The sequence below is a fragment of the Jaculus jaculus genome, chromosome 22 (genome assembly GCF_020740685.1).
Source record: "Jaculus jaculus isolate mJacJac1 chromosome 22, mJacJac1.mat.Y.cur, whole genome shotgun sequence".
NCBI classification, from domain to species: Eukaryota; Metazoa; Chordata; class Mammalia; order Rodentia; family Dipodidae; genus Jaculus; species Jaculus jaculus.
In genome coordinates this window covers 4,070,993-4,088,755 of record NC_059123.1, presented here as the reverse complement: position 1 = coordinate 4,088,755, position 17,763 = coordinate 4,070,993, and the positions used below count along the sequence as shown (strand labels likewise).

At 42.9% G+C, this 17,763-nt stretch overlaps 2 protein-coding genes across 5 annotated transcripts in view; one reads left to right on the top strand and one right to left on the bottom strand.

Moving 5' to 3' along the window:
• The window catches only part of Slco1a2 (solute carrier organic anion transporter family member 1A2), a 98,203-nt gene extending 91,730 nt beyond the window's left edge, over window positions 1-6,473 (top strand). For all 3 annotated transcript variants that reach the window (XM_045139509.1, XM_004664415.2, XM_045139508.1), the window contains 5 exons: window positions 339-504; window positions 1,724-1,896; window positions 3,425-3,489; window positions 4,349-4,466; window positions 5,786-6,473. In XM_045139509.1, coding sequence (XP_044995444.1) covers window positions 339-504; window positions 1,724-1,896; window positions 3,425-3,489; window positions 4,349-4,466; window positions 5,786-6,005 — 742 coding nt within the window. In that variant the 3' untranslated portion in view covers window positions 6,006-6,473. The remainder of the gene's footprint in view (window positions 1-338; window positions 505-1,723; window positions 1,897-3,424; window positions 3,490-4,348; window positions 4,467-5,785) is intronic.
• An 8,238-nt stretch (window positions 6,474-14,711) lies between these two features.
• Window positions 14,712-17,763, bottom strand: part of Slco1b3 (solute carrier organic anion transporter family member 1B3) — a 59,051-nt gene continuing 55,999 nt past the window's right edge. For both annotated transcript variants that reach the window (XM_045139529.1, XM_004664378.2), the window contains exon 15: window positions 14,712-15,521. In XM_045139529.1, the coding sequence (XP_044995464.1) occupies window positions 15,311-15,521 (211 nt within the window). In that variant the 3' untranslated portion in view covers window positions 14,712-15,310. The remainder of the gene's footprint in view (window positions 15,522-17,763) is intronic.

The window sequence follows — 17,763 nt, the reverse complement described above, 5'->3', positions numbered from 1 at the left end:
TGGAACTTGCAGATCCAGCTGGCCAACCCTCTCATGATATGGGACGATCACAAAGGCCATCTGCCTTTTTATTTTATTTTTTGTTTCATAGTACCTATAAAAATACCTTCATACAGATTGGGCCCTGCCCTGTTAATGCTTGCTTATCAACTGTACTTTCGAAGTAATTTAAAAAGTAGCTTTGTGATCATTGAAGATGCCCGCTATGCTAACAACGCAGTATAGGAGCCGTACATTGATGACTGACAATTTCTATCTGGGGGAGAAGAGGAAATATAACTGGGGAAAATATTCTAGTGTTTCTTCAGCATCCACAGCACGATTTTACATCATTTCAGAATGCAACACCCTTTTCACGTGGGGAATCACACCCTTGCCGACTGCAATACTGGCTGCGACTGTGAGATGAAAACATGGGATCCTGTGTGCGGGGACAATGGCTTGTCATACATGTCTGCGTGTCTTGCTGGCTGCGAAAAGTCTGTGGGAACTGGAGTGCGTATGGTAAGCGCTAGCTCCTGTGAACCCACAGTGCGGAAAAGCAAAATTTGTGCCGACTCCTATCTGTGGGGAAATTATATTGTCTTTAAGTCCACTCGATCACCATTTTCTTCACAGATATTAGGTACAATCCTTGTACCATCCAAGCCATATCTTGCAGTTAGTATTCAAAATACTTCAAGTAATTTAAAATCAAAAAACTTGGGACAGAATTCTTTTCCCCATTTTTTTTTTTTTTTGAGAGAGAGAGAGAGAGAGAGAGGGAGATATGGATGGAGTGTTATATATCCCAAGCTGGCCTTGAACTCATTATCTAGTAGAGGTAAACAGAAAACTTTTATTGAGATAAAAGTTGGCAGTTTTTACTTCAAATATCCAAGTAATTGTGTATATATATATATATATATATATATATATATATATATATATATATGTATTATATATATGGGATTTTGTGTTTTCACATCACGACAGGGTTCTTTACATGTGTGTGTATGCAATGTGTGTTTGTGCTACATACATGTGTATGTGCCCCTGTGGTGTTCTGTAAGCCTGTGGTGGCTGGAGCAGAGTGTGTGTCCTGCTCCAATGCTCTTCTGTTCATTTTTAATTAAGTAATTAATTTTAAGAGAGAGAGAGAGAGAGAGAGGGAGGGAGGGAGAGGATGAGCACATCAGGGATTCCAGCCACTGCAAAGGAACTCCAGATACATGCGCCACCTTATCCATCTGGCTTACGTGGGTCCTGGGAAATTGAACCTCGTCCTTTGGCTTTGCAAACAAAGCCCCTTAGCCACTAAGCCATTTCTTCAGCCCTCTTCTGCTCCTTCTTATTTGAGCTGGAGTCTCTTACTGATCCTGAATCTTGCAGATTTTCTCACAGGCTTGAACAATTCTCTGGCTTTTTTCTCTTGTGCAAGCCTGAAGACCTAGGGAGACCTGACAAACCACTCAAGTTCAATCCCTAGGACCACATACACAGCTGGATGTGGCCACACACATCTGTAACGCCATCTTGCGGGGAGCAGAATCCAGAAGATATACTTGTTTCCTTAATTGTGTTGAGGCTCACACCCAGGGTCTCACATAGTGTTCTACTCTGAATCACATCCATGGCCTGGCCACACTCCAATTGTGATCCAAGTGGCTATGCAGAAAATATTTCAGGTCTATCTTCAAAATGCTTCTTCCCTTAACAGGCTCACATGCTGTTTTGTTGACAGGCGTTCCAAAACTGCAGCTGCGTGGGAACGTCAGGAAACGCGTCTGCAGTGCTCGGGCTGTGTGACAAAGGCCACGACTGCGCCATGATGTTGCAATACTTCTTAATCTTGTCCATGAGCAGCAGTTTCATTTACTCCTTAGCAGCCATCCCTGGCTATATGGTTCTCCTGAGGTACACGAATTATCTCCCATATGTAGATGCTCGTCTGGTCATTTGTTAAATGTGGTGTGGTATAACAAATCATGGCATGTTAGACACTTACCTATTCCAAATTCTGTTGCATTGACTTCATTTCTTTGCATTTACAAGGTGAACTCTCTCTGGCCACTCTCCTTCCCCTACCTGCCCTCCTGCTGTGACGTCACCCCACTCTCCCCTGGCTGGTGCAGTCACTTTCCACTTGCACAGGCATTTTGGTTGGTTTGATGTGAGTTCCTCAGATCAGTTAGAGAAAACAAAACATCAAAACCTGGCTACCATGCAGCATCATTCTATGTACTTAAATTTTCTTTATGTTCTCGAATAAGGTTTTTTTTTTATTTAAAAAGATTTTTTTAAAAATTTATTTATTTATTTATTTGAGAGTGACAGACACAGAGAGAAAGACAGGTAGAGGGAGGGAGAGACAATGGGCGCGCCAGGGCTTCCAGCCTCTGCAAACGAACTCCAGACGTGTGCGCCCCCTTGTGCATCTGGCTAACGTGGGACCTGGGGAACCGAGCCTCGAACCGGGGTCCTTAGGCTTCACAGGCAAGCGCTTAACCGCTAAGCCATCTCTCCAGCCCTCGAATAAGGTTTTATATGAGTCTCTATAACGATGACATGTTGTCAGGTCACATCCCAGACATATGAATGTATATGTAAATGACACAGACATGTCAATGTATATATACACAGATATATACTCTGAGAAAATCTACTAAGTGTTCTCTTCCGATATCATAACTATGCCTTCACTTTTTTCCCCGCTCACTAATTCTCTGGCACTAGAACAAGGCCTTTCAGTTCTATCTGGATGCTATCTATCTCGGATTAGCATCAGTTCTCCAATGTAATGGGCTCAGCCCCACCAGGCTGCTCTTGCTCTACATGCTAATTGCATGTCTGGACACAGACATATAATATGCTAAGATGCACACACACACACACAGACACAATATGCAAAGACACACACACAGAGATACAATATGTTAAGATACACAGACATAGATACAACATGCAAAGATACACACACACACACAGATACAATATGCAAAGGCACACACACAGAGATACAATGTGCTAACACACACACACACACACACTGAGGCCATCTTTGTTATTACCTTTCCTACATAATTTGAAATAGTCTTAGGGCTGTATTGCTCTTGCTCTGTGATACAGGCTTAACCAGTGGACTCTAGAACTCCTCCTGGCAACAGGAAGAGACGCAGATAGAAATGAATTGGTGTAAAATATTTTCCTCTTTGCTAACTTTTAATAGATAGGGAATGAGTAAGAGTGACACAAAAAATAAATAAATAAAAATAAAAACAATGGCCAGAAATAGGGCTCCCAAACACCAAGGCCTTAGTGTGAAAGTCAAATTTTTAATGCCCAGAATTTATTATTAGCATACCAGTTGTCCTTTTAAGAGACTCTTGTAGTTTTGATATTTCCATATTTTATGTGTTTATTTTATGTATTTATTTTTTTTCAGGTGTATCAAATCTGAGGAGAAGTCTCTTGGTGTGGGAGTACATGCCTTTTGCACAAGAATATTTGGTAGGAAGTTTCCCCATCATCACGGGTCAATATTAAATGCTTATGAAATGAAATTATTATCTCACAATAAGATGCTAAAAACCATCTTAACACAAACCCCACTCTCACCTTAAAGGATATAAGACATAGTTTATTCTGGGGCCAAATATGAGTGACTCTGGTCCAGGAACACAGTCTTAAGTTACCTGAATGCCATGTTCTCATGACATAACAGCTTTATGAACTGTTTATAGTAACATAACAAGAGAAATTCATAAATTGAAGTATCTTCAACTACATTTGTGGAAATATGAGGTAGGCAAGTTACAGCCAAACAGGAGATTGTCTCCTTTTTCTTTGGAAAGGCACCATTTGAAGTTTGTTATTATATCTTTCATCCATTAAAAGTCATGAAAAGAAAACAAACAGAAAACCCTTTGTTAAAGTTAAATGTACACAAAGTTATCCCAAAGCACTTCAAAACACATACAAATTTCACAAGTCAATTCAGTGAATAATTTTATACCTTATTATTACTTAATCCATTGTAACCTAGAAACTTCACAACCACATAATTTGTGAAAATCAGATTGAGAGCATTTGATTTATAATATTTTACACTGCATTTGTCTTAAAAATATAGAAATCAAGCTGGGCGTGCTGGCGCACACCTTTAATCCCAGCACTCGGGAGGCAGTGATAGGAGGATCGCCATGAGTTCGAGGCCACCCTGAGACTACATAGAGAATTCTGGGTCATCTCTGAGCTAGAGTGAGACCCTACATTGAAAAACAAAAATAAATAAATAAAAATAAAAAATATAGAAATCAATGTATCTTATTTTTGTCCTTGTTTATGATTTTTCTTTCTTCAACTGTAGCTGGCATTCCGGCACCTATTTATTTTGGAGCTTTGGTAGACTCCACCTGTTTACACTGGGGAACTCTGAAATGTGGCAAAAAAGGAGCATGCAGAATATATGATTCAACCAACTTCAGGTAAAGATACATTTCTAGAGCTGCCTTTGTAACGTCTGCATTTAATGGCATTAGGCACATCTAACCTTTTCTTCCCTTTCTCCTTCTCTCTCTCTCTCTTTCTTCCTTCCTTTTTGGTATTTCAAGGTAGGGTCTCACTCTAGCCCAGGCTGACCTGGAATTCACTATGGAGTCTCAGGGTGGCCTCGAACTCATGGCGATCCTCCTACCTCTGCCTCCCAAGTGCTGGGATTAAAGGCGTGCGCCACCATGCCTGGCTACGTCTACCATTTTCTTTGCGAGGTGACAGAAGTACATTTTCAGAACAAAAAGCTCATGTTACGGCTTCATTCCTTACTTATGTCCTAGAATGGTACTTCCTTATATTTCTAAAGTGCTTGACAGATACAAGCACCAAAAGTCTCCTTAAAACATTTGGAAGGGGCTGGAGAGATGGCTTAGTGGTTAAGCGCTTGCCTGTGAAGACTAAGGACCCCAGTTCGAGGCTCGACTCCCCAGGACCCACGTTAGCCAGGCACACACGGGGGCGCACACGTCTGGAATTTGTTTGCAGTGGTTGGAGGCCCTGGCGCGCCTACTCTGCTCTCTCCCTCCCTCCCTCCCTCCCTCTCTCTCTCTCTCTCTCTCTTTCTCTTTCTCTCTGCCTCTATCTCTCTGTCTATTGCTCTCAAATCAATAAATAAAAAATAAAAATTAAAAAAAATTTGGAAAGAGCAAGGTGGCTGAGTAGAGGAGTCAATGCCATCGGGGCAGAGCTGTGTCTTGAATGAGGAATCCTGGGAAAACCCTGGAAATCAGCAGACAAAAATGAAAACTGCCTGCGATCCCGAGACCTGGGCAAACAGTGCAGCAGGAGAAACCAAACTCTCCACATCTCTCACCGCCCCCCTCCGCAGCCAGAGAAGGGGGACCCTCACTCTGCAGAGACCCCAGCCCATGAGAGGATACCACCCATATTCAGAGAGGGTCTTCTATCTTTGCTTAAAGATTTCTGGAAACACCCTCCTCCTAGGCACACGTGGAGGTCAGTTTCTATGGTGATCCTAAATCCAGTTAAGTGGACAATGAAGGTTAACCATCAGTGATATGGAAAAACAAACAAAACAAAAAGAGAAGCCAAATCTTATCTTTCCCGATGGAAATTTTCAGACATTTTAGCAAACGTTAGATTGAGCAAGTCAGCAGAGCAGCTCACGTAAACTGGACCTGAGGAATAACCGTCTGTTATGACCTTAAAGGAATTCAGTATCTACCAAGTCACAAAGAGCTGGTGCTCAGCAGCTGTCTGTGACTCAGTCTAGTCCCATTCTCTTCCCTAGGCGCATCTACCTTGGGCTGCCCGCTGCACTAAGAGGCATGAGCTTCCTTCCAGCCTTCCTGCTTCTGTTTCTTCTGAGGAACCGTCGTCTCCCCGGGGAAAACGATCCTTCAGGAACTGAGCTTGCAGAGACAAAGGCCGCAGACAAGGCAGGCCAGTGCAAGGATGCTCACGAAGATGCTAAGGTTGTGAGCAGCGAGGAATGGAAAACGAAACTGTAACGTCTTCTCCCCTCTGCCCGCCCGGGGCTGACGGCGGCACTGTGCACCTTCACGCTTTGCAAGCCCTAGTGGCTCTGCAGGGAGTTCTTTCTCGCCTTTGAGAACCAAATACCTTTCAAACTGTCCTGGGCTGACGTCTATTTAATTCCACCGAATTTGCGTTTCGAAGTTGGTTTTCTTTTTTTTTTTTTTTGTAAGAAATGGAAATTCATCCTGTTATGTGACGTTGAAATAATTTATTCAAATTTATGACTTCCGTGTGAAAGCTACCGACATCTTTTTTTTGGTCTGTTTAGGAGTTAGTATTTCTTTTTTAATGCTCCTTATTCATTGCAGTCATAACTCAATAGAGCTCTCATTAATGCGCCAAATTTTGTTTTCAGTTTGCTCTTTCACATGCTATGCAGTTGTTTATTTGGTCCATAGTCCTGACAAATGTAATCAAATTATTAAATATTATGTAGGAGAGATTGTCACAACTTGTGTCTTCAACAATTCAAAGCTGGTGATGAAATGCTTTCATAAAAAAAAAGAATATGGGGTTGGAGGAATGGCTAAGTGGTTAAGGCAGGTTTGACCTGCCAAGCCAAAGGACCCAGGTTCAATTCCCCAGGACCCACGTGAGGCAGATGCACAAGGGGGTGCATGCGACTGGAGTTCGTTTGCAGTGACTGGAGGCCCTGGTGTGCCCATTCTCTCTCTCCCTTTTTTGTGTCAAATAAATAAATAAATAACCATAAATAATTTTTTTTTAAAGATTAGTGTGAAAATCAAAGTACAAACGTATGAGAAAACCAGTCCTTGGAGGCCATTTGTAACAGTGGGATGTAGTTCAGTAGCACATCACTTACCTAGCATACATGAGGGCCTGGATTCAATATTCAAAACAGAAATAAGTAAATATCCACTGGTAGCATCAGATATTCTCAGAGCGCTGCGTTCTAAGGTTCAGGAGGGCCTCCTCAGACCAGTGTGTATACCATGTTTTAGGTTAGAAGCTTAATAAAGAATGACATGGATTTCCAAAATTGTCTTATAGTGAAACTCACAGAGTGACTTCTATTATAAAATTGTTAGTAAAGGTATACAGATTTTAAAAAATGTTTTTTTTTTATTTATTTATTTGAGAGATGGAAAGGTGTGTGTGTGGGGGGAGAGAATGGACACAGGAGGGCCTCTAGCCACTGCAAACGAACTCCAGATTCATGTGCTACCTTGTGCATCTGGCTTACATGGGTCCTGGGGAATTGAACCAAAGTCCTTTGGCTTTGCAGACAAGTGCCTTAACTATTTCTGATTATGTAGAGCTCTGGTTTAAGACAAAAGAATGGACTCACAGGTAATTTTTTCTGTCTATTCCTTATTTCTCTTTCCTTTGAACAAAAGTCAAACATACAAAATTGATGCAAATCTTTAATGGTGAAGAGAATCAAGGAAGGAAAGGGAGAAGAGGATATCACTACACAATGGTTGTTTTATGTGTGGTAACACTGGGTGTGAGTTTCTGTAGGAACAGAAGAGTGTGTGACAGTCACAATCTCAAATGCTCTCAGAAGAAGCATGGATGTAGATGGGAGAGTTAAGCGGATAACCACACTGCGTCAGTCAGCTTTCCATCACTGTGACGGATATCTGATATAATCAGCCTTGAAAGAGGAAAAGCCCATCTGACTCATTCTTTCAGAGGTCTCGGCTCATGGTCACTTGCCCTGTTGCTCTGAGACTGTGACCGTTCCATTCTACAGGCAGGGCATAGAAGGAAACCGTTCATTTCATGTGGGCTGGCAGGCAGGGAGTGAGGGTCAGAAAGGGGTGGAACGCTTGTAAGAGCCACAGGTTGAGACATCATGCCTAGAAAGGCATTCCCTCCCCCCCCAAAAAAAAACCCCAACAACTGACTGTTGCTCCTACAACGCATAAACCCCACTCCCATGGGGAAATTCTGCAACCCCAGGAAGGAGGGTACCCAGTTGAATGGGGGCAGGGACAAGACTGTACCAACACATGAAGTATCCATATGAAATATGTGTATTAATAATAATAACGATAGAAAAAAGAAAAAGAAACAAATAAATGGATAATAAGACAAAAAAATACAATAGAAAGCAATCTGACTAGACAGAAGCCTTAATAGCACCAAATATCAGCTGCAGATGTTGATTATCAGACAAGCGAAGGCTTTTTGTCTAATGTAGGAAACCTGAAGAATGTTTTACAGCCTTTAAACATTCGCAGATTTTATTGGTCAGACCTGTTATGTGGGCTGATTATGTTCTTGCTGATAATCTCGCTTTCCTATAACTGTCTTTTTGCCACCTGACCACCATGATGCCTTCCACTTTCATTCCTATGACATCCCACATCACAGGTCGGATATGGAACACATACCTGCCATCACTCAGAAGGTGGAGGTGGGAGGTTCCGGGGTTCAAGGTCAGTGTAGGGTACCTACTACAAGCTACCAAGAGCAGAGGTTGGGAAGATTACTCAGGGGCTAAAGGGCTGCAACAGTGTGCGGACCTGAGTTCGGATCCATGGGGCTACATATGAAATGCCGCACATGGTTATGCACACCTATAATCCCAGCCCTGGGGAGATAGAGTTAGGGAATGCCTGGGCCTCATGAGGTAGCTACTCTACCTGAATCAGTCAGTTTGGTTCCAAGTGACCCTGCCTCAAAAAAAAAAAAATATATATATATATATATATATACACATACATATATATATAGGGTAGAGAGCCACAGAGAAAGATGTCTGACATCAACATGCATGCACACATGTGCTCCCATACACACACACACACACACACACACACACAAACATGCATGCATACCACACACATAGACACATGCCTAATGTTATAAATAAATGAAAACCAAAATCAAGAAATAAAAGTCCTCCTTAAAAGTGTTGGGCTTGGGTTGGAGGGATTGCTTAGTGGTTATGGTGCTTTCCTGAGAAGCCTAAGGACCTGGGTTCAATTCCCCAGTACCCATGTAAGTCAGACGCACAAGGTGGCACATGCATCTGGAATTTGTTTGCAGTGGCTAGAGGCCCTGGTGCATCCATTCTGTCTCTCTATCTGCCTCTCTCTCTCTCGCAAATGAATAAGCAAATAAATAAAATAAAGTGTTGGGGCTGCAAGGAGGAGCTCAGTGGTACAGAACATGCTTAGAAAGCCTGGTGGTTGGTTCAGTTAATCACACCCAAATCAGAAACAACACGATGATTGGAAGTGCACATGGGACAAGTCTGATAGTATCATCTCTTCCATTTTTTTTCCCATACTTTTTGAGGTAGGGTCTTGCTCTAGCCCAGGCTGACCTGGAATTCACAATGTAGTCTCAGGGTGGTCTTGAACTCATAGAGATCCACCTACCTCTGCCTCCTGAGTGCTGGGATTAAAAGCGTGTGCCACCACGCACGGATCATCTCTTCCATTTTCACCAGGGTCTAAGCTTTTATAGGGGTACACTTTCAGTGACAGAATGTGGCATCGTGTCACACTTTCTATGGGGCCAAGGACGTGCGGTGTGCACACTGGGTAATGGTTGCATCACTCTGTACTTTTGCTGAAGTCACTTTTGTAGAATCGTTTCATCTGGTTAGTTTGGTTTCCATCTTGCAAGTCTTATCCATTCAGGTACTATTCAGGGACAGACTATCATGGTCCTTCTTCATGAACACAAAGCATTTTTAAAAAATATTTTATTTAATTATTTGAGAGAGAGAAAGAGGGAGAGAGAGAGAAAGAGAGAGAGAGAATGGGTGCAACAGGGCCTTCAGCCTCTCCAAACGAACTCCAGATGCATGCACCCTCTTGTGAATCTGGCTAACGTGGATCCTGGAGAATTGAACTGGAATCCTTTGGCTTTGCAGGCAAATGCCTTAACCACTAAGCCATCTCTCCAGCTCCCACAAAGCATTTTTATTCTGCTGTAGAATTTCTTAGACTGTATTTTTGCCCACTGCGTGTTTTGTTCCCCACTATGTGGTCTTCTAAAGAACAGATTCTGGCTTGTAAATGCCATCTAGCATGTGCCTGTGTGTGACAGTCGGAAGACTTCTCTGTCTCCAGTTTTAATCTTACTTTTTTTTTCTTTTAAAGAAAATTAACAATATGAATCTGCTCAAACACATGACTTTAATGGAGCTATTTTAAAATGTTTATCTATTTATTTACAAGCAGAGAGAGAGAGAGAGAGCGGGGAGGGTGTATATACAGGGAAAGACAGGGAGGAAAAGACAAAGAGATTGTGTTCTGGCCTTGGGACCCTTGGACATGCACCACAGACTCCATGGGGTTCCTCCTGTGGCCTCCAATGGCCAGCACAGCCATTGGCCTCTCAGGGTCTGAGGCCTCCAAGCTTAGGTTGAACCATGACCTTGGACTTGCTGGGATTCCAGTTTGGAAGTGACCTCACTGTGACCCTTCAGCCTCCAGGGCAAATGAGTCTCTGTGTGTAGTACTGTCTGTTTCTGTCTCCTTTCCTCTCTTCTTGCATTTCATATACATGGTGATCATCCTCTTCTATCTCCATAACCAGTATAAACCATAGCATGTCTACCTTCCTGTAATCTCTGTCTGTTGTCGTCTCCCATCATCATCATCATCATCATCATCATCATCATCATCGGCCTTCTCTATCACTGTAATCAACCTGCGTCTGTCTATTACCTTTCTGCGAATCCCTCCGTCGTCTGTCATTTCGGCTTGTCTCCCTGTCGAAAGACGAGCAGTCTAGCTAAGTGAAGACACGTGCCACACCCACTCTCCTGGGGTTTATCACTAGTGCGAGAGACGATAGCAATCAAAGAGTCATAAATAGGGCTGGAGAGATGGTTTAGCGGTTAAGCGCTTGCCTGTGAAGCCTAAGGACCCCGGTTCGAGGCTCGGTTCCCCAGGTCCCACGTTAGCCAGATGCACAAGGGGGCGCACGCGTCTGGAGTTTGTTTGCAGAGGCTGGAAGCCCTGGAGCGCCCATTCTCTCTCTCTCCCTCTATCTGTCTTTCTCCCTGTGTCTGTCGCTCTCAAATAAATAAATAAAAAATGAACAAAAAAAATAAAAAAAAAGAGTCATAAATAAATGTGAAATTACGTTGCAACAATCTTCTCTAAGCTGGGCGTGGTGGCGCACGCTGCCTTTAATCCCAGCACTCAGGAGGTAGAGGTAGGAGGATTGGGATTGCTGTTAGTTCAAGGCCAGCCTGAGACTACAGAGTGAATTCCAGGTCAGGGCCAGAGCAAGACCCTACCTTGAAAAACCAAAAAAAAAAAAAAAAAAGAAAGAAAAAGAAACTTGTCTAACCAAAAGTGAGACTAGCATTAATCAATGGGCACAAAAATTTACATTTACAAGGCTATTTCATTGGCATAGCATACCCGCTTAGCCACAGAAGAGTGGTAGCTTCCCTGTAGGGCTTATGTCCTAAGCCATAGGCTCTTGGCTGTCTTCAGTGTGAGGCAGGAATTGCATTCCATAAGATGGTCCTCAAGTCCCATCACAGAACCGTTGATCAGCCTCCTAACTTATGTGCCACTGTTGCACCCGTGGGCACATCTTGCTTGACAGTTGACTGTGTAGCTTTCAGGGTCCACTGCTTGTTAAGACTGTTGATGCTTTTATTTCCCATCACCAGCTAGCATAGAGCTTTCCAGCATTGGGGTAGCCAGCCAATGGGCAGGTGGTGGCTTCCAGCTCAGTTCCAAGTGGATTTCTCAGTCTCTGCCATGAAGCATGCGTTATCTTCAGCAGTGGGCTTTACGATCGCGTTGTGCGGTGGGAAGGTTAACCAAGAACACTGGTGATAGTGTATTGCTGGTCTCATGTGTCTTCCTGATCAATAACTCATGGTGGTAGTGGTGGGCAGGGCGGTGACCTATTCCTGATGCTGAGATTTATCTGTTACAACTTTAAGACTTTGGTAAAAAGCTTTCTCCACCACAGCAAATCCACTGCCCAAACTCTCTCTCTCTCCTCTCTTTTTGTTAAGCTGTAACTTTTAAATTATCTAACAAAGAGGTAGGTGTCTCTATGACTTATTTATAACACCTTTAGTTTTGTGTGGCCCTGCTTCCCTACTCCTCCCCTTCCTCCTGCCCCCACTGAGACATTCCTGCCCCTTGTGTCCCGCCCTCTCCTTGCCTGCATGCTAGATCCCGCCCGCTAACCCCCTTCCTAGCATTCTCCTTCCAGGCTACACTCTAGCTTCCTGGTCTCTACTACTGACTCTTGCTCTGGCTTTCAAACAAATCTAAAATTTTCAGAGGGAGGATTCCCCTATGAGAGAGAATATGCAACCTTAGTCTTTCTGAGACTGAGTTACCTCACAATACAATCCCCCCCCAAATCATCCATTTTCCCCAAATTTTCAGTTTTTCTTTACAGCTGAATGAAACTCCATTGTGTATTTGTACCACATCTTCACTGTCTGTTCACTAGTCGGTGGGCATCCAGGTGGTTCCATTTCCCAGCTAGTGTGAACAGAGCAGCAACAGCCATGATCGAGCGTGTATCTTTATAATAAAGTGTACCGTCCTTAGGGCATATACCCAAGAGAGGTATAGCTGGGTCATGTGGCACATCTAGTTTTAGTTTTTTGAGAAACCTGCATAGTAATTTCTATAGTGCCTCTAGTAGCGTACATCCCCACTAACTCTGAGTAAGGGGTCCTCTTTCCTCACATTTTCTTCAATTTTTTTTTAAATTATTTGAGAGCGACAGACACAGAGAGAAAGACAGGTAGAGGGAGAGAGAGAGAATGGGCGCGCCAGGGCTTCCAGCCTCTGCAAACGAACTCCAGACGCGTGCGCCCCCTTGTGCATCTGGCTAACGTGGGTCCTGGGGAACCGAGCCTCGAACCGGGGTCCTTAGGCTTCACAGGCAAGTGCTTAACCGCTAAGCCATCTCTCCAGCCCATTTTCTTCAATTTTTGATGATAGCTATTCTGACAGGGGTGAGATGGAATCTCAAAGTTACTTCTTTTTAAACATTTATATATTTGTTTGAGACAGAGAGAAGGGGAGAGAGAGGGAGAGAGAGACGGGGAGGGAGAGAGAGAGAGAGAGAGAGAGAGAGAGAGAGAGAGAGAGAGTGAGAGAGAGAGAGAGAATATGGCTGCAGCAGGGTCTGTAGCCACTGCAAACGAACTCCAGATGCATGTGCCACCATGTGCATCTGGCTTACGTGGGTCCTTTTGCTTTTCAGGCAAGCGTCTTAACCGCTAAGCCATCTCTCCAGCCCATCGAAGTTATTTTCATTTGCATTTCCCCCGATGGGTAAAGATACGGAGCATCTTCAAGAATGCGTTCTGACCCTTTGCATTTCCTTCTCAGATTACTCTGTTCGTCTGTTCCATGGCCAGTTTTGCTAATTGGGTTGTTGGGTTTCATCTATTGCTTGAACGCTCGGTTCGGCGCCTGTTTCTTTGTGTTCAGTTGTGTTGTCTCGTCTCTGCTTTGTGGTGCTTGGCGTTCAGCCCTGGAGATAGGCGGTCCTGCTTCTTGGATGCGGTGGTCTCAATTCACCTGAAGCCAAGCTAGAAGGTACACCTTGGCTCCCAGCCCAAATGGGAGATCATTGGTCCCCCTACAGGCGGCGAAGGGGATTGCTGGAGGGACTCGATGCTGGGACTCAGCTGGGGTCCAAGCTCCAGTGGCTGGCAGAGGCTGAACATGCGCTTAAGGGAAACCAGCTCCCGAGAAGCTTACAAATGCTGGAACTCAAGGACCCTGTCCCAACTGGGTCCTAGTCAAGCTAGCAGGTCCTGTGTAGCACACAGGTCTCACTGTAGCCCAGGATGAACTGGAACTCACTTTTGTAGCCAAGGCTGCCTTCAAACTTTTGGTGATCCTTCCTACTTCTGCCTCCTGAGTGCAGGGATTGGAGGGGTGAACCCCCACGGTCTCATGCCCAGCTTTAGAATGCAAGCTGTCATTCTGTGCCACTTTGCATGATGGATAGTTGGCACTAAAGAACTGCTAAGTACCCAAGATGGCTCCATTTTTTTTTTTTTGTCTTTGCAGCACTTAAAACAATACAGCTTCACAATTCTTTCCCCTTTATTTTTTTTTAAATGAAACGTATTACATCATATTTATCAATATAAGATAAGTATGGAAAAAATGATGCCCCACTAACTTAGCATGTGTGGTTCCCCGAAATTTCTGCTTGTGTGATTAATAAATTGTTTTCAGTTCTACAGCCTGAGGGTAGGTTACTGTATATAATAACTTCCAGGCCAATTCCTTTTGTTATCCTGTTTTCTGCGGAAGGTTCCTGCCACAGGCGGAATTATTTCATAAAGGAGATATCCAATCTAGATCATAAAGATGATTTTAGTCAGAATTTTTGGGGAAGTTATGAAAAAATATATACTTAATCTAAATTTTCACAGGTGCAAACAAAATGTTTTAGCCAATGAGAACATAAAAAAGTACAGACTTTAGCATTCAATACACTAGACCCATGTTAAAGATGTAATATTTAAATATGTGGTCTGCATTCACTATCTTTCTTGACTTGCTTTTAGTGATATGAGTTATCTTTTTTGTCCACCAAAACCAAGGAAATAAATGACCAAAGATCTCTGCAATAGTGATAGGTGATATGTTACCTGCCACACATCTTATTTGGCATATACTTCTCTTTGCCCAGAGAAATGACTGCGAGAAGACGTCTTTTAAATGGTCTCAAAAGTCAGCTTTTTTTTTTTTTTTAAATCCATTTCCATGAATCTGTTAGAAGCACATTGGATATAGTATGCTTTCTGATAATCACAGCTTGTAATTTTTCAATCTCTCTGATTTTTCAATATTTTACTTGCATAGGGGGAATAAACTACATGCATTGTTAAACACAATTTTAACAAGTCTGTGAAACAAGATTAACACAAATACCTGAGGACAAGGGCCATAAAAATCTTCCTTCAGGCGAAGCTTCAGGCTTGAGCAACATCAGCCACTCCGTTTCTCTCCTCCTTGTCCCCTTTCATTCACTTTGTAGTCAACGGCTTTATTAGGCCGTGATTACTTAGAGCAGTCCTTTTCCTGCTGGTGGATGCTAACCAGCCTTCTCACTTGAAATTTGCAGGGAGAGTATCTTAACCACAGACAGATGCCTGACCAGACCCTCGCCATTCCCAGAACTTCCCAATCCTTCTCATTTGTGGTTTGTTTCATTGTAAGTTCGCAGACTCACTCACTGTCCATCGTGGGGAGAATTGGGATTTCTTAGAAGAAGGACCAGGAGTTCGTCATACGGTGCTGTCGGGGAACACGGCAGCAAGAGTCTCTCTTCAGCCTCACATGTGTGTCTCACTATCTACTCCAGCAGGAGAAACACAGCGCCCGTTATTATTTACAGAGTCCAGGTTTGCTTCTGTTGTTTTCCCCCCATCTTCCAGTGCCTTGGCATTTTTCCCTTCGTATTTTCTCTTCATGGCGTAAATAAATACAATATATAAAACAAGCGAGGAAAACTTTAAAGATGTGTTCAAGGTCAAGTAGGTCTTTCTATGAGAAGAGGGGGGGAAAAGGAGATTATTATTTGATAATGTATGGCATGATTTACACTATTTCTCTGCAGAATGCATACCTTAAAGAAAAAAAAAAAGTAAAATTGCATACAAAAAAAAAAAAAACCATAAAGAGAACAATCCTAGTGATTCTTTTCCCTGGGATTTAAGAATTGGATTATTTTTAAAGATCTATGCAGGCAAACATATGCTCAACTCCAGCTAGCTGTAACCTTTGCATGGAGGAAGAGAATCTGTCACCCTTAAGCCATTCTGGTCCTACCTAAGGCAAAGAGACACATCTGGTCAAAGCGTCTGTGGAGCCATGATCCAGAAACTCCAGGTGGTGAAATGAGCGGAAGTGCTTTCTGGGACTATAGGTTAGCACTCCGCCTCTTACACCTTAGCTAGCCCACCACCGTCAAAGCTAATTTACCGTAGTTCCATTCATACAATAGTTTATGTCTGTCATGATAAAAGATCCCAAGTCATCCTAAAAGTAAAGAAAACGTTGAAGAGAATGAGCCAGACTTAGGCATGTCCAGGAGGTCGGGATTATCGGGAGGGGAATTTGAAACAACTGCGATTAACCTGTAGTTATGGTTTATGCTGAAAACTCTACAGGATCTAGAATCCCCCTCCCTCCCCCACCCCGCCTCTCAGGGCCTATTTATGAGGGCGGCTTAGACTAGGTAATGGAGCTGGGAAGCCTCACCCTAACTGCTCTGCTTCCTTTCTCTCTGTCACTTGAAGGCAATTTTAAATAAATCCTGAAAACTAAGACGTTTTCAGATTTCCTTCTTTTACTTAGAAATAACCTTTCTGTTTCCCAATCTTTATTTTGACATCTGTATGTGTGTCCATGCATGTTCATATGTGTGTAGCCTTCCATTATTTTACAAATATTTTACAAATATAAAGTCTCTCTAGACGTTTGTGTGCAGATTTCCTGTAAGGATGTTTCTGCTACATTTAGGTAAACAGCTAAGAGATTATAACTTAGTGCAAATATGGTTTTCTTTGCAAGAATCTGCCAGTCTGACTTCCAAACTGCTATACTCTCTCATATACACATCAGCAATGGAGGAGAATTTCTGCTGCACCATATCCTGTGAGTATTTGGTGCTGGCTTGTTGGTTTTGCACATCTCCCTATATATTTAGCAAATTCTATTGTGCCTATATTACTAGTTACATTTTGTTTCTCCAATTTATATTTTGTCATTGAATGTTGATTGACATAATTTTTTTTTTTGCTTTATTTGAGGTAGGGTCTCATTCTAGCCCAGGCTGACCTGGAATTAACTATGTAGTCTCAGGGTGGCCTCACTCACAGTGATCCTCCTACCTCTGCCTCCTAAGTGCTGGGATTATAGGCATGCGCCGCCATGCTTGGCTTTGATTAACATAATTTTTATTATGTAGAGTTTTGAATATATATTTTTTTCCATTTTCTGTTTTGGTGGTTTGGGTCATTCTCTCAAACATATTCCTGCTTCCTAGATAATTCAAAGAATTTTACCATGATTTCTTTGAGTTCTTCTAATAACTGCAACATATATATATATGCATGCACAATTAATTGCTCTATGAAGTTTATCTAAGGTAATTTGTTCTTCCAGATTACCATCCAGCGGTCTATGTACCACTCACATAATTATCTCTCCCTTTGAGAAGAGCATTCAAACATTTTTCCTCTCTAATTAATATGACCAGATTCTCAGCTTGTCCATATTTGTCTTCTTTCAGAAGCCAGAGCCAATGATGCTTCTAGTATGAGCAGAGTTTGGGGAAGGCACAAGTTGGGACATCACACACAGAGGCATTGCCTCTCCCCCAAAACTGACTGCTGCTCTCACAAAGCTCGACCCACAGTCCCTATTGGGATGGCCTGCATCCCCAGTGAGGAGGACCCCTTCAGAAAAGGGGCAGGGAGGAGGGAAAGGATGGTACCAGCATGTGTTGTTGACATACTAAGTATGCCCATAACTAATAAAAATAAATAGGAAAAAAAAAACAACAGCCATTGAGCAAAATGTCCAGCTCTTTTACCTATGTGATTATTTTTTTGTACGTGTATTGTGTGGGGTGGGGACACATGCATGCATGTGGAGGCCAGAGGAGGAGTCAAGTGTCTTACTCTATAGCTGCCCTGCCTTATGTCCCCGAGCCAGTCTCACACTGAACTTGCAGTTTGCCACTTCTTGGCTAGACTGGCTGGGACAGTAAGCCCCAGTGAGC